Below are 17,508 nucleotides of genomic sequence, written 5' to 3'. Positions count from 1 at the left end.
CTTCACAAAAATACTGGACTGTGAAGATTGGAATGAAACAATATTTATACTTGTATTTGATTTTTCTAAAATGGCATTTAAGAACAATTACCTACTCTGAAGATTTTGGGGCATTTTACTTTTACCATACCCTCTCTCCTGATAGTCTCTCAGCATTATCTCAAAACTGTGGTTTTATAACTTTCTCACAATATGTGAATTTTAAAGATATTCCCCAGAAACTTTTTTTAAATAAAAGTTTTATTGGAGAAAAATAGAACCACCACGTACACAGGGAAAAGAGCACAAAAATTCAACTGATACAGAACAACTGAAAGTCACAATTATCCAATGTAGTTTGCAATTACTTTTTAGTTTCTTAAACAATTCCCCTTAATTTTTAATAGTCTTGCTAATTTTTCAGCTGAAACAGCATCAAGTTTTCAAAGAATTAAGAACTTCAAGGAAGGGACCCACTTTCAAGATACTGAAGGTGACATCAAGAGTCTCCTTCTAATAGGACCAACTCTTTCTAAAAATCGTTCAAGAGTAATTAGTGAGTCTAGTGTAATGGTCTACATATCTCAAGAGACCATCATGGGTGAGTTAGAACACTGATAGAGATAGATGGTTCAGTATGGAGAGGGGGCAAACAAAATAGCCACATTTCCTTGTCAGATGAGCTCCTGTGAGGCTGAAAAAATATAGGCAATGGCAACTCAAAAAGAATTAAGAAGGAATTCTAAAATACTATATGCAGTTAGACAACAGTGTGCAAGTTGACGCAATTAGAGAAAAAAGAGGCAACTTAAAAAATATATATATATATAGCTGGCCACAGGTCTTTGAGAACTCAATAAAATAATCAATAGTAGACAGAAGAGTCCCAAGTCTCCTCAATTGAAGGTTAGGAACTAGGCTTCTTTCCTAATGGCTCCAAACAGGAAGGAAATATGCTGTTGCAAAAAGCATTAAAGAAGTTCTAATTAAAAAAAAACCAAAAACAACTTTCTGCATCTTCCATGACTGATACCTTTTTCAAGGAAAAAACAAACGAGGAGACAAAACAAAATCCCACTGATGGTAATGAAGCCTTTTACTCACATTATCAATTGAAGAACAATACTATGTGTGAACAGTCTTGGGACATTCCCTGAAAAGGTGTCCAGTGGCTATGAGAACTCTTTAACTTCAAGCAATTTTGAAAGGAATACAGAACTTGAAATTGAAATTTCTAAATAGGGGTTGTGTGGGGAAAATGAGGGAAGACCTTTATATCTAGAGTTTTAAGATGTTAGCAAAATGGTTTAAAAGGCTCATTTATCAAAGAGAAGAACTGGGATGCTTCAAAAAAAAAAATTCACACTTTGGTAGAGAAAATTGGAATGCTAAATCCTAGGAAGCCTGTAACAATCTACAATTGGTCCAAGATAAAGACAGAACTGTCCAAAAACATTTAAAGTCTAAATCAAGTTGAAAACTAGCTGATGAATTTTCACTCCTGTAATAATTTACACAACATGTTGATTTTGGTCTCTTTTGCAATTTTTATATTGTATGCACTTTTAATATGAAGAAAGAGTTGGATTTTTCTTTCCTCTGATGTTCCTCTAATATGACTGATCAGCGATCTTTTAATTTTAGCTATTTTATAAGTACCTGTTAATCAGCACAGTAAACTTGGGGCTAAGCCATATATACACATCCCATACTCATAAATGGAAAATTTTAGGATGTGAATATACAAGATACTATGTAAGCAACTGTTACCCTACTTGAAAACTTGTTTCCAAATAAGCTTTTTTTAAAACATCCCCTTCAGTGTAACAGAACATTACCTAGTAAAATATCAATAGCTATGACAACTTATTTTTCTTTTCAAGGGAAATCACAAAACAGGTGAACAACCAAGTCCAGGGTGGTTTTTCTATTTGATAAATACATCCAGAACTCTGTACAGTAAATAAAGTTTGCATGCAGTTTAAGTATCTTTAAATGAGAATTTAAGCAAATAAACATTTTGCTTCATAATGGTGTATAAGAACCCCCCGCCCTTTATAATAGCCATAGGGACCTCTTCCCCAGTTCCAAAGAGGAATCACGAAGACCGGGTACTTTCTTAAGAGTTTTCTGCACATCATACTAAATAACATGCAAAGAGTTCAACAACATTCTTCTTAAGGTAAGTATTACTCTTTAAATGGGCATGTTAACCACTGAGAAAAAGTCCACTCAACTATTTCCATTACAATGCTTCATTTGGTCATCGGTAGTATAAAAGAAGTCAAATAATATAGGATCAACAAGTTAGTTTATCCACTGTCTACTGCATATGACACCAAGGTCAACATTCTATGCAATATAGTTGTACTGGTTTGGGTTTTCTTTATCTCTTTCCATGTAGTCCCGGTCAATTAAGGATTCTATTCTCTTCTTAAGATCAGCAGGCTGTAAGAGAAGGCAAATTTTAAATGCAAAGCTAATAATCATTAGCAAAAGCCCACTTAGCAATACCCCATTAAAAAGAGAACTATTGGGGCTGGGGATGTGGCTCAAGCGGTAGCATGCTCGCCTGGCATGTGTACGGCCCGGGTTCGATCCTCAGCACCACTTACAAAGATGTTGCGTCTGTCGAAAACTAAAAAAATAAATATTAAAAAAAATTCTCTCTCTCCCTCTCTCTTAAAAAAAAAGAACTATTTTGGATAACAGATTTCATATATTGAATTTACTTACTTTTAGGTTTTTATTTACATAAATCCCTTACTATTTTTCTTTTGGTGGTGGTGGTGGGGTGACCTACTGGGGACAGAACACTGATGGGGTACTCTATCATTATACAATACTTTCTAGCATTTTTCCGTTTTTAAAAATGTTTATTTTTTCATTGTACACAACATCTTTATTTTGTTTATTTATTTTTATGTGGTGCTGAGGATCAAACCCAGGGCCTCGCACGTGCTAGGTGAGCACTCTACCACTGAGCCACAACCCCAAGCCACCAACACTTTTCTATTTTAAAGAGATCTTCCCTAAAGCAACTACCCTCTGCACAATTAAATACAAAACCAAACTTCTCATAACTTCCCATGAGGAACACATTAGAGTTTATAAAAATACTACTTAGCTCTAAGCAATGTAGTTTGAAAAGATAAATATACCTTTATTTTGGATAAAAGCTAGGTCTCCAAGTTAGTTTTCATTAATATAAATTACATTTTAAAATGGATAGGGGAAATCACTATTTAAAAGAATACTACACATCAAATGGCTCAATAAACGAAGTATCATCATTCACATGTGTATTTCAGGTTTAATGTAATTAATTTAACTATCAACTCCTATACTTGATTTGGATTTCAGAATCTTCATTTTTTTTGATACTTTTAAAAATTTGTTCTAATTAGTTAGAATCTTAACTTGTGGTTTAAAAATCAAGAAAGCTGGGGGGGCTGGAGTTGTGGCTCAGCAGTAGAGCACTTGTCGTAGCATGTGCGAGGCCCTGGATTCAATCCTCAGCACCACATAAAAATAAAATAAAGGTATTGTGTCCAACTACAACATTAAGTATTTTTTAAAAAAATCAAGAAAGCTGGGTACAGTGGCACATCCCTATAATCCCAGCAACTTGGAAGGCTGAGGCAGGAGGTTGGCATATTCAAAGCCAGCCTCAGCAACTTAGTGAGGCCTAAGAACTTCACAAGACTCTGTCTCAAAATAAAAAGGGCTGAGGATTTCACTCAGTGGTAAAGTGTCCCTGGGTTTAATCTCCAGCATTGTAATAACAACAACAAAAATATTATCCATAATGTTTATACAGCTTGTGTTCATGGCTGACTGTACATAGCTCTTGAGATGACAAAATTGTACTAATGTCTTGTGTATCTAGCCTATAAAAAGAATACTAATTTGTCCCTTATTATGTGTGGGAGATTGGTTTCAGGACCCCCGAACACCAAAATCTGCCAGTGCTCAAATTCTTATAAAACATGCTGCACATGCTGCAGTATTTGTATACAACTTATGCACAAACTTGTGTATGTTTGTATTTTTTTTTGTGGTATTGGAAAACAAACCCAGTAGTGCTCTACCATTGAGCTATATCATCCCTAGCCCCTAGCCCTTTAAATTTCTATTTTAGCTAAATCGTTGCAGCTGGCCCTGAACTTGCCATCCTCTTGCCTCAGTCTCCTGAGCCACTGGGGATTACAGGTGTGCACCATACTCAGCTCCTGTATATTTTAAATCATCTCTAGTTTATCTACAGTACCTAATACAATGCAAATACTATGCCAATAGTCATTACATTATACAGTTCATGTACTGTTTAGAGAATAATGACAAGAAGAAATCTGTTTGTGTTCAGTACAGATACAATTCTGCTTATTTTAGAGATGGGGGCCTGCCTCATTGTGTTATCCAGGATGGCCTCAAGGGCTCCTCCTATCTCAGCCTCCTGAAGCTAGTATACAGGCATGGACCATTGCACCCAGCTAATGTAATTTTTTAAAGAATATTTTTCAAGCTGGGCATGGTGGCACACGCCTATAATCCCAATGGTTCAGGAAGCTGAGGCAAAAGGATCTCAAGTTCAAAGCCAGCTTCAGCATCTTAGCAAGTTCCTAAGCAACTTAGAAAGACCTTGTTTGAAAATAAAAAATAAAAAGGGCTGGGGTGTGGTTCAGTGGTTAAGCACCCCTGGGTACAATCCCTGGTACAAAAAAAAAAAAAAGAATATTGTCAGTTGGTTGAATCCACAGATGTAGAGCCCATAGATGGAGGGCTAACTTTATAATCTTGCTTGTTAATAAGGGGATTTTTCAGACCATAAACACTGGATAAAGAGGAGAAAAGCCATGCAGGGTATCTCACACCTGTAGCCCCAGCTACTCAGGAGACTGAGGCAGCAGAATCTCTTGGGCCTAGAAGTTCAAGGTCAGCTTGGGCAACACAGTGAGACCCTGTCTCAAGAACAAAACAAGGGCTAGGGATATAGCTCAGTGGTAGAGTGCTTGTGTAGCACGCATGAAGCCTTGTGTTCAATCCCTAGTACCACCAAAACAAAAAAAAAAACAAAATGAAAAACTCTCAAAATATTTTTAAAAATTCCATCTAGTAATCCCAAGGTTTGAATATCAAGAGATTTTTTTGTTAACTATGATGAGACACCTAGACTACTGCCACATTATGACGACACTTCTACCTTCCTAGCAGTGATCTCTCTCTGGCTGGAGATGAAATGACTATTAGGCAGAGCATGAGGGTGGAATGTGGTAATGAGGCAGTATCAGGTTTGGAGAAGAGAAAAAACCTATCTTATTAGAATTAATAGCTATTGAGTGCTTATTATATGCCAAATCCACGTTAAATTTGTTTTTATATTCATGATCTCCTTTAAGCCTCACAATAATCCTACAGGATAAATACAATTATTATTTCCATTTTACAAGAAGAAACAAGGTCAAGTGATTTATCAAAGTCCAAAGCTCTTAAGAACTCCAACATCCAGGAGTCTATTCAAACTATACTAAGTGTTTAGGAATCTTCTAAAACTTAAGATAATAGTTCAGAATACCATAATGTCTAAGCATCTTTACTACTGAGTGTTTACATGAAAACATATACATTTAATTGCCAATTTCAGTTTACCAGAACTACAGCCAGACTTTTCTTTCTTTTTCTTTTTTTTGGGGGGGGGGCAGTATTGAGGATTGAACCTAGGGGTACTTTACCACTGAACTACATCACTGACCCTTTTTTATTTTGAAATATGGTCTCAGTAACTTGCTGAGGAATCTTTCTGCCTCAGCCTCCTGAGTATCTGGGATTTACAACCATGTGTCACCATGCCCAGCTAGCTAGAATTTTTATAAGACACTAAAAGGAGGTTAGTTTTGATCAGTGCATGCTGCATGCATGAATGGTACAGCTACACTGAAATCCATTAATATGTATAACTAATACATGTTAATAAAAATGTGAAATATGAAAAAGTCACTTAACGATAACTAGTTTTCTATACATAAGTTTGTTTTGGCTTCTTTTTGTTTGTTTGGTGCTTGGAATTGAACCCAGGGACCTTGCTTGCATGTGGTAGGCAAGTGCTCTACCAATGGACTATATGCTATCCCCTGTACAGTTTGTAATAAACATTTATATAAGCTAACTAAATGTAAGACTTAATGCAACCTAAAAAATAATCAAACCTACCAAATACCAAGGTGTTTCTTTTTCTTTTGGGCGGGGGGTACTAGGAATTGAACTCAGAGGTACTCAACCACTGAGCCACATACCTAGCCCTATTTTGTATTTTATTTAGAGACAGGGTCTCACTGAGTTGCTTAGCACCTCGCTTTTGCTGAGGCTAGATTTTTAACTTGTAATCCTCCTGCCTCAGTACCTGAGCCACTGGGATTACATGTGTGCAACACCATGCCTGGCACCAAGGTATTTCAAGGAGAAAAGAAGTTCGAAAGAAATACACTGAATAAACTTGAGAATGTCAATAATCCAGTTAGCCATTAAACTTTCAGGTATAGGGGCTTCTATAAATTGTTGCTTCCTTTTCATCATAGCTGCCCACATATGCCAACAAAGTCTTCTTTTTAATCATATGCATAAGCACAGGAAATTAAAACTTGTTTCTCTAAATGGCCTTAAGGCCTTAATCTGAGTTTGTAAGATTAGTGTTCAAAAATTGAATATATTTTCTTTTATTTATAGCAAGCTTAACATGAAAACATATAAGTACCTACCTTAACTGGAAATTTTAACTGGTTGTACACTTCAGAAACAAGGAGATTGTGACTAAGTGTCTTCCTCATCTTCATAATCCTAACAATTGCAGCATCAATTTGATACTGTCTATCTTGAAATACTCTTTCTGTAGTGCTTGCTTGCTCCTCAACCTAAAAAAAAAAAAAACAACAAAAAAGCTAAAATTAAGAAAGAATTGTACCTGAAATGAAACTTGATGACTCACAAAAATTGCAAATTAGGGACACGACATTCTTCTGGTTTTACATGTACTGAATTATCTAAATAAGTGATAATCCCAGTGATTATGAAAACAGAAAAGACAGAAAAAACTCACACAACTCCTCCCTATTTTAATTATATTGCCTTGTACTAATGGAGTAAAGCCAATACCAGTTTATTTGAATTGATTTTCTCTGGAAGTACAGAGGGCTGATGCAGATTTTAACATATTATTCTTTTCTACTGCCTCAGCCTCCCAAGTAGGTGGGATTATTAGCATGCTCTATCAGTTACCATTTTCTTTTACTGTTCTCTTCCTGATAAACTTATGAGTACCAGTACAAGAGCTTGTTCACTAGATTTCTGTATAAAAACAGCTGTATAACAGTTTCTGACTGAAGAAAAATAAGTCAGTCTTTGAAAAGTAATTTTCATTTGGCAATATATAAACCTCAAATACATTCCATTAGTACTTACATCCCTTCAAGATTTACACAAATTTAGGTGTTTAGGAGTCAGTTTGCCAATCCAGATACTAAAGTAAAAATGTTAACCTTTAGTACCTAAAATGAAAGAACGATTTGAATTTTTTGCATCAGTTTAATTTCTGGTATAGCATAAATGGTTTGGAAGTAAGGACAAGGTAATCTTTTTCTTTAAACATTTTTTTTGTAGTTGCAAATGGACACGATACCTTTACTTTACTTATTTTTATGTGATGCTGAGGATTGAACCCACTGTCTCACACATGCTAGGTAAGTGCTCTGCCACTGAGCTACATCCCTAGCCCCAGGACAAGGTATTCTTTTACATTAACATCATGCTTTGATGTATGTGTGAAAAAGGAACTTCTTTGAGGATACTGACCCTGGTCTCACATTAAAATTTTTCCCCCAGTATTGCATTATACCTGGTTGGAACTGAAGCCAACCTGTTCAGGATGTTGTGGTTGGTTTCCTTAATAAAATATCTTACAATTCAAATGGCAAAAATAAACTATCTAACTTCACTGTTAATCAAAGAAATAATTAACTAAATCATTAAGATTCTTCAACAAGCAAGTTGGCAAAGATTTAAAAAAGAAAATATAATCTTGAGCTGGGGTTGTACTTGCCTAGCATGTGCAAGGTGCTGGGTTTGATACTCAGCACCACATATAAAGAAAGAATGAAAAAAAGAAAGAAAGAAAATATAATCTTTAGTGCTAGTGAGGGCACAGTAAGACAGGCACTTATGCTGCTGGGCAGAGAATAAATTGGTCCAGAATTTACAGAACACAATATGGCATTATTTTTTATGTTTTTATTAGCATATTATAGTTATACTTAATAGTGGGGAATATAGCATTATTTGCTAAGATTGTTAAAATGTTCACATTGTTTGACCTAAAAAAATTGACTTCCATGAATTTATCATAAGGGAAAGATCAGAGAGATTAAGCTTTAGGTACAAGGACATTTCTTACAGATTTATTTATAATACTAAAAAGTTATGAATTTGGAATTTGAGACCAGACTGGGCAACACAGTGAGACCCCCCCTCAACCTCCACATAAAAAAGTCATGAATTTCAGTGCCAAAGAATCAACAAATTACAATGGCAATCTAAAACAAAATATTATGCAATCACTTGTCACTTTTGAAGATATTTATAAGCATAGAAAAATTCTCAAGGTTGGGGCTGGGGTTGTGGCTCAGTGGTAGCATGCTTGCCTAGCACATGGGAGGCACTGGGTTTGATCCTCAGCACCACATAAAAAAATAAATAAAAGTTATGTCCACCTACTGCTAAAAATATTTTTAAAAGTTCTCAAGGTTGAAAATTAAATGAAATAAGCAGGATATAAAACTACACTGGCTATCAACCCAATCATGAATACTCCCAGACAAAAAGAAAACCCCAAATCAAATATGGAAGATTAGATATTGGCACAGAGAATGTATTAAGGTATACAATCTTTGTAAATTTCTACTATGAACATATAGAATTCTTATGTATTAGGACTAGGAGAAAGCAAAGCAAAAGATTTACCGTTTCTTTCATCTGGATTTGATTGATCTTTATCCTGAAAAGTTTGTGTTTGAAATCATCATTACAAATGAACTTGTCACCATCTTCGATATCTTTGCCCTTTGGATTTTTTGCCAGAACTCTAGCTTTGCCACAGGCTAATGATTGCAGTGTTCTCCTTAACTCTCCATCCTCTAAAGAAACAGCAATTTAGTTATCTGTTATCAGCTCATCAGCATGAACCTCATGAACATTCAAGCTCAATCTAGCTTCCATCCCTTCCATCCACACCCCTCTATTCAAACTTCTCCCCCCACCCAAGGTCACCAAATATTTTTGTCCATGTCCTATCTAATAATATTTTTCCTGGTCATTGTCTAAAGGTGTTAATTATCATTCCATGTAGATAACTATACCAAATCTGAAATGACATTTGACTTCTCTCCAGTCCTGCGTTTAAAGGACACCTTTCTCCAGGCTGTCTTACTATCATAACTCCAGTACATCCTTCTTTCCCCATAAAACTGCATTCTCTTTCCAACTGTTAGTAGTGATACCACTAACATACTAACTACCAACATACTATGATGAAAAACTCTGAAATCATCTTTTAACTCTTCTTCTTCATTCCTCCATGCATGTAACAGCTGCTTCCTTTGAGATGCCTCTTCTCCATTCTCACTGGCCTCATTCTAGTCAAAGCCCCTTAGTATTTTATGCCTGAATTATCACAATAGCTTCTAGATTAAAATATCTTCATCCTCCAAGTTCCCCTGTCTACTGATTCCAGGTAAGTTGTCCAAGTAAGTTACTTCTATTACATCCCACATGAGATCCTATAATGTACATTTCATTTGTTAGATTTACCAGGCCTTATCTTACCAATTGAATTTTGTAGCTCACTATTCTATGCTACAATTAAACTCTTCATGATTCCTGCCATGTTGTCTCCACTCCTAAGTACCAAGTTTTTTCACACAATTTCCCTTTGCCTCATATGCCTTCTCACTGACCAAAACTTAAAGATCCAGCTCAAGTTCTACTTCCTTCATGAGGGCTTTCTCAACCGTGCCAGTCTCAAGTTATCTCTTGTTTTTGTTTGTTTGTTTTTGGGGTAGGTGGTAATGGGGACGAACTCAGGGTTACTTGACCACTAAGCCACATCCCCAGCCCTATTTTGTTTTTTATTTAGAGACAGGGTTTCACTGAGCTGCTTAGCTAGCACCTCACTTTTGCTGAGGCTGGCTTTGAACTCCTGATCCTCCTGCTTCAGCCTCCAAGCCAATGGGATTATAGGCATGAGCCACCATGCTGGGCTTTGTTTTGAAATTATTTCAAATGCCTTTTCTCTCTTTCCCCATGGTTACATTAAGAGTATGGAAGAGAGAGATTATTCCTTTGTATCCTCCACAGACTTTAATGTATTTGTATGCACATGGTGGATACCTAATAATGCTTGCTAAACAACTGGTTCAATACAAACCTATTCCAGTAGCTTGCTTGATCTCTTCTAAACTGAACTCCTCTCCCTCATTAAACATTAGCAGCACCAGTGTTTGAAAAAGAGAGACCTGGAGTTCTTTTTTACCCTGTTGGAAAAACAGCAATGTTTAGCCACAATTTTTTTTACAAAAACCATAAAATATTAATCAAACTAAAAATCTCTCATAGGAAAAGCATTTTTTAATTAGTGGGTTTAGAAACGGATTAACATTATTCAGAAAAACCACTTGAGGTGGTAATACAGTATGTTCAGTGTAGGGTTTAGGTATGATCCTTCCTAAAATAAGGGGAAGGATTAGTTAATCTCTTAACAGTTTAAGCCTTATAATTAAAATAGAATAGCAAAGTAATGAAAATTAATAACTCAGCTCATTTATCCTTACAGACATTCATCACAAGCAGTAACAAATCACTATTTCAAATGCATTTTTTGACTTGTTTGATTCGGATTAATTTTAAAAAGCTGCAGGAGTATGGGAGTATATATATATATATATATATATATATATATATATATATATATATATATATATATATATATATTTTTTTTGGTACCAGGGATTGAACTCAGGGGCACTCAAACACTGAGCCATATTCCTAGCGCTTTTTTGAATTTTATTTAGAGACAGGGTCTCACTAAGTTGCTTAGCACTTTGCTTTTGCTGAGGCTGTCTTTGAACTCATGATCCATGTGTGCCACCCCGCCCAGCAAGTTTTTTGAAATTTAGATACATGAACTGTTCCCCTAAACTCCTATTCTATTCTTTAGCTCTGGCCAATAGGAAGATTTCAGTCAAGAAGTCACAATGTGAATTCTTCATCCACAGGTGGGAAAGGGTGGGGGGAAAATTATTGTTTTTGATTTTTGAAGAAGAACCAAATCAATTGTGAAAAAGATCACAATCTTAAAATATACACACAACCGTAGTAATAACTGCTGTCAAACAGATGACTAGGATGCCTTTATACAACAATACTAGAAGAAGGATGACCTCCATACTGAAGATAAAAATGAAAACTTAAGTTTTGGGAACATGTACTCACCTCTTTAAATTCTGCTTTTAGCACACAGTGTCCTAGGGTTGATTGCCACTGAAGTTTCCTGCCACTATGTTTGCCTAGGTAAAATGTCTTGAAAATTTCCTGAAGTTTTACCATCTAAAGTAAATAAAATAAGGCTTCATTTAAGCTCTGTACCTAATACCACATTCATCACTCTTTATACTTACTTCATATGTAAGAATTTCTGAAGTTTTAAACACTATATCCAGTAGGTCTACCAATCACTTTAATGTACAGTAATTATCTCCCAACCACCAGATCTAATGCACTTGCCAGCCTTCTTACTCTTTGATCTCTCTGTACCATTTAATCATGCACTCTTATGATACATTTATCACCAGTAGCTTTGTGTCTCCACACTATGCTGATTCCTTTACCACTGTTGCTTCTGCTCTTAAAAGCCTATGTCAGTAAACACACCAACAATTGCCAAGTGTGTTTACTGACAGGTTTTCTTTCTTACCTCTTCCTACCATCTGTCAAATGTTAAGTCTTTTCTAAAGCTTTTTCTAAAGCTCTGCCTCTACACTTTTTTCCTCTTCTCCATATTCTCCCTGTTACTGAGGGAAATCTACTCTCTTCCATAGTTATCTCTATGGAGAATTCTTAATATCTCCCTTTCTAGCTTTAACCCATCTTCTAGGTTTCATTCCTGAGTTAGACATTTTTCCCAGGAGTTAGGACGGATTTACTCAAGCAGCCATCAATTCAGTAATCCTGCCTGTAGGTGAAAAATGGACAAGAATTTTTCTTTTTTTTTTTTGTGGTGCTGGGGACTGAACCTAGGGATTTGTGCTTGTGAGACAAGCACTCTACCAACTGAGCTATACCCCAGCCCCTGGACAAAATTTTTTGACAGCTAGGAAGTGAGGGATATAATCTGGGGAAATGATAGAGTCAAAACAATTAGCCCTCAATCTGGAAACCCAACATCATTAGCTAAGTGCTAAACTAGATTTTGAAATAGATATACAAGAATATTAAAAGACTTGGCATTTGTTGTTGGTGTGTTTACTGACATAGGCTTTTACAAAGCATCTACTTTATTTATTTATATTTATTTTTTTCTTTTTATACATTTATTTTGTTTATTTACTTTTATGTGGTGCTGAGGATCGAACCCATGGCCTCACACGTGCTAGGCGAGCATTCTACCACTGAGCCACAACCCCAGCCCCTACAAAGCATCTACTTTAAAATAACAAACAAAAGTATCATGATTACTGTGCCTAAACTCAGGTCATAAACAGTAAATCTTACCTCCGGTGGCAAATGGACTTCCATAGGCACATATGTTGGCCAATAACCCATTGTCAGGATATTCACAGTTAATTCAATATTCCCAGGTACATTCTGATTCTGCATATACTATAATAAGATCAACATATACACTGAGATCTTAAAATACAATACAAGTGCATACATGTCACAATAATGACTCATTTAAGAAGTTCCTCATTACAAATATACATGCAAATATTGACCATTCTGAAAATAAAGGGCAACTATTAAGAGAACTTTAAATGAAGCCTACACAAAATGCACTGGAAAGGTGCATAAGTTAATATCTCGACACATTGGCATACAAGAATCCAAGACCATTGTTTTAGGCATTATTAACTCAAATAACTTTTCACATAAAGCTGGGCTTAGAATCTCTTCTCCTTTCTTTCCCCCAATACCACCAGCAGTCCCCACCTTTGGAGACCCCTATGTGGTTTGGAACACCTTGTAGCAACCCCCATTCCTCACCCCACCAGCCAGCCCAAGTCTCCGGTTTTTCACTTGCTCCACTGCCTTTTTGCAGGGGATGACCTGAAGTTAGAAAGGAAGAAGAGGGGGGAAAGGGCAAAGCAGATAAACCCTACTTTGTAGCTGTTACAGGATACAGATTCTATTATCCTTGATCTTTCGCTTTCATTTCCACCTTTATCAATATAATGGTAAATAAGTTATTACTAAAACCCTAAGAGAAGCAAATCTAACTTGTCATCACTATCACCTATGCTGTTGTTATTTGAGATGGGGTCTTGCTATGTTACCCAGGATGGTCTCCAATTCCTGGGTTTGAGTAAGCTTCCCGCCTTACCCTCCAATGGCTGGTACTATAGGTATGCACTACACTATGCCAGACTATGTTATTAAATATTTAAAAAATACTTTCAACCTACATCTTCAAAACTATAGATCTAGCTTTTCATTGTTGAGGTCCCCAAAAGTTTTATACAACCACCTTATCACCTCTTCCCCCAGCCCCACTGTTGAGTTCTGAACATGCAAATCATGAAGCGATTAGATGCTTGGGAAAGCCCCGTTTCCACTGAATAACCACAACTTTTCTTGTGCTGACTCAGTTCAACACATTTTATTTCTATTTTTGTGTTATCTTGGGCATTTATTAAGAATAAATCCTAAAGTAGGTCAAATATACTTACATTTCACTGGTGATGTTTTTTCCTCTACTGTGAATATCATTTAAGTTTCTATAAAGTACTTATAAGAAATTTGTTTCTATTTATTCTCTTTAGTACAAACTGCCACAAGGAAATAACTACATGTATTCAAGTTTGAGGAATAAAGTAAGAGTTTAACTCACTTTTACCTGTTTGAACTGAATCATGATGTCTTTAGAAAGTTCCATGTCTTTAAACATTCCTTCAAGTTTGCTGGTAAAAGCAGCTCCACATTCTATTAAAGATGTTTGTACATTTATAATATTTTAAGGCAATAAAAACAAAGAATTTAAATGAAAAACAAAAATTTAGCTTGACATATAATCTATAGCTATTCATAAGAATAAAAAGAAATCCTTAACCAAAGTATATGCCCCACTAATTCAGTGTCAAATTCTTAAAAACTGTACTAACCCTATCTATTATTTATATATAAGATACATGGGGACTTTTTTTTAAAAACAAGAACAATGCTTTATTTTTAAAAAATGCAATAGCAGTGGACATGTACATAAGGATGGAAACCTCATGAGCTTACTTAATTTGTCTTCACCACACATACATGATTGACCAAAAAAAAAAAAAGGCAATCAATCAAGGGTAAAAATTAAGCTAACATTTCCCCTTAGAAATTAAAGAGAAGAAATAGAGAGAATGGAAAACATACCATGTTTAAGTTTGGACAGCATTGATTTTTCAGCATCTACGGATGCACTCTTTCCAACTAATAGGCGCTTGGCTAAATCTTTCTTATAGAAGGCTTCAAAAACATCCTTCCCTATATTAAATAAAAAATACAACACTCATAATATTCTAACTACAGTTCTGACAAATGGCTTTGAAATTCTTAATCAATAACAGCAGCATTCCAGGTTATTTTATTTCATATATTTTATCCAAGTTTGTTAATGCAAGAACATTAGAAGTTAATTTCTCTGACAGACATTTCAAAAGTTCTTTAAGAATTGAAATTGCAGTAACTTAAGAAAAACTTTAGTTGTTGGGTAGCTTTAACAACAAAATTCAAGAGGTTAAAACAAGTAGCAAAAATCCAGGCTTTTAATAGCAGAAAAGTCAAAGCCTAAGACAAATAACATTCCTCAAGTATCCCTAATGAATTAAATATAAAGAATAAAATACATTATTCACCCTCTAATTTCCAAATAGTACCTCCAGGTTTTATACTTGCTAGTTTCTGAATGCATTATTTTAAAAGAAAAATATTAAAACAGTTATACTTACCATAGATAAATCTAAATATGATCATAATTTTATCCAACATTTTCTCAAGTTCTTCATCTGTAGCTTCTTTGTTTCCTGCACGAAGCTTTGAATCTACATACTTAGCTAAAATGAAGGAGGAAGAGTTTGTTGTTTAATGGCCATGGGTATCCATAAAGTATTGGGTACTATACATACACAAAAAGGCGTATGATACACCAAGTTTTAGAGTGTTTCTGAGATGCATTTTTAAAAGGTCTCCCATGTCAGAGAGATTGATTAACCTGTTAAATGTCACAGAGCTATTAAACACTAGAACCTGAACTCAAACCCAAGTCATCTGATTCCAGATTGAGTGTATTTCCCACTATAATGATGTTTATTAAAATGAGATATGTATGGGGTAACTGAAATTACCAAAAAAAAAAAAAAAACTTAGAACATCTTTTCGAGTTTCCATTTTGCACTGATGATAAGCATTCTTAAAACTTACTTGCTATTACAATAAACCAAATACACTACAAAGAAGGAAAAATTTGTAAAACTTTTAAAGATGAACAAAAATAGACTTCAGCAAATTCCATCCTTTTGGCAGAGGACCCTAGACATTCTTAGGGTATTACTCCTCCTCTGACATTAATAGGTACATGAATGGGATGACCTGAGAAGCACTGCAGTATATACCAGACATGTACAAAAAATGGGCCCAGATTATTAGGTTTATTTTCATTCTAGACTTTTACCTTTTTCACTGGCAACTAATTTCAGGTATACCTTTCCTGCAGCCCTAACTTTGGACCTCTAGAAATAGCACCCTGCCCCATTTCTAAGACACTATAAGCATGGAAAACAGATAATCAAGCTTGTTATCAATAAAAAGAAATGGGGTCCAAAGTTTTTGTCTTACAAATAGGCTTTAAGACATTACTTAGCTTGAAGGACTCTATTTCCTTACATCCAGGTACTTAGATAACACTTTTTAGACTTGGTATTATCAGCTAAGAAATCACAAAAAAATGAGGTGTTGGTATAATACAACCTTGTCAAAATTTCAGATTGAGAGTTCATGAATACAAAAGAACATCAAATAATTGGGAAAAGGATTGGAAACATACCTATAAGTTCAGCAGGTTTATTTGGTCTTTTGTTAATGAATGTTTCAAAAGCTTCTTTCATGGCATTGATAAATTTTTCATTCTTCAGAAAGCAGATATCAATTATATGGTCAACCTTATCTTTAAAATCTAGCAATTCTTGAACCATAGTTTTATCTTTTTCAGGATTAATAACAATAGTGCTCCCAAATGCCTAAAAACAAAAATTGCCATTTTTACTGGAATTGATTATCCACACACACACAAAAATCCCCAAATAATATTCTAAGTTGGTACATGTATTTAATTAAAGATGATAAAAAAAAATAAAATAAAGCTTTTTTAGCCATGCGTGGTGGCATACACCTATAATCCCGGTGGCTCAGGAGGGTTGTGAATTCAAACTCAGCCTCAGCAACATAGTGAGGTGTTAAGCAACTCAGTGAGAACCTGTCTCTAAATAAATACAAAATAGGGTTGGGGATGTGGCTCAAGCGGTAGCGCGCTCGCCTGGCATGCGTGCGGCCTGGGTTCGATCCTCAGCACCACATACAAACAAAGATGTTGTGTCTGCTGAAAACTAAAAAAAAATAAATAATAAATATAAAATTCTCTGTCTCTCTCTTAAAAAAAAAAATACAAAATAGGGCTGGGGATGTGGCTCAGTGGTTGAGTGCCCCCGAGTTCAATACCTAGTACAAAAAAAAGCTTTTCTGAAGGGAGAAAAAGTAAACATAATGTGATAAAATATTCAAACTGATACCATTAATCTATAATCACAAAAATAATAAGGAATGGCTATTGATTACATAATATCTTTTGAGGGGAGAAATACTGGGGATTGAACCCAGATGCACTCAACCACTGAGCCACATCCCTAGCCCTATTTTGTATTTTATTTAGAGACAGGGTCTCACTGAGTTGCTTAGCACCTTGAAATTGCTGAGGCTAGATTTGAATTTAGGATCCTCCTGTCTCAGCCTCCTGAGCCATTGGGATGACAGGCATGTGCCCACACCCGGCTGGTTATACAGTATCTTAATAATGTGTTATGCTTCAGGATCTTTTCCTTATTTTTAAAGAAGCTGGCTTTGAATCTTTTCTAAATGGAAATCTTGCTTTACTGTAAAAGGAAAGAATGAAATTTTGGGTTCCAAGAAAATTCTCTTCCTAAACATTCACTGCTTTAAGTACTGGAGCTATAAATC

The 17,508-nt window shown here is 35.4% G+C and overlaps 1 protein-coding gene across 2 annotated transcripts in view; it reads right to left on the bottom strand.

Moving 5' to 3' along the window:
* Positions 1 to 1,057: 1,057 nt before the first annotated feature.
* Cul4b (cullin 4B) overlaps positions 1,058 to 17,508 on the bottom strand; it is a 44,228-nt gene continuing 27,777 nt past the window's right edge. Inside the window, exons 12-21 of one of the 2 annotated variants that reach the window (XM_013356035.4) lie at positions 16,322 to 16,514; positions 15,228 to 15,332; positions 14,653 to 14,763; positions 14,129 to 14,220; positions 12,793 to 12,900; positions 11,515 to 11,628; positions 10,451 to 10,556; positions 8,989 to 9,161; positions 6,735 to 6,887; positions 1,058 to 2,427 (exon numbers count right to left, since the gene is read on the bottom strand). In XM_013356035.4, the coding sequence (XP_013211489.1) occupies positions 2,332 to 2,427; positions 6,735 to 6,887; positions 8,989 to 9,161; positions 10,451 to 10,556; positions 11,515 to 11,628; positions 12,793 to 12,900; positions 14,129 to 14,220; positions 14,653 to 14,763; positions 15,228 to 15,332; positions 16,322 to 16,514 (1,251 nt within the window). In that variant the 3' untranslated portion in view covers positions 1,058 to 2,331. The remainder of the gene's footprint in view (positions 2,428 to 6,734; positions 6,888 to 8,988; positions 9,162 to 10,450; positions 10,557 to 11,514; positions 11,629 to 12,792; positions 12,901 to 14,128; positions 14,221 to 14,652; positions 14,764 to 15,227; positions 15,333 to 16,321; positions 16,515 to 17,508) is intronic. The other variant, XM_005319349.4, reaches the window with a different exon arrangement.

This window comes from Ictidomys tridecemlineatus, chromosome X (assembly GCF_052094955.1).
Source record: "Ictidomys tridecemlineatus isolate mIctTri1 chromosome X, mIctTri1.hap1, whole genome shotgun sequence".
Lineage (NCBI taxonomy): Eukaryota > Metazoa > Chordata > Mammalia > Rodentia > Sciuridae > Ictidomys > Ictidomys tridecemlineatus.
Note: the sequence above shows the minus strand (reverse complement) of the source record. Positions and strands in the feature narration are given on the sequence as shown.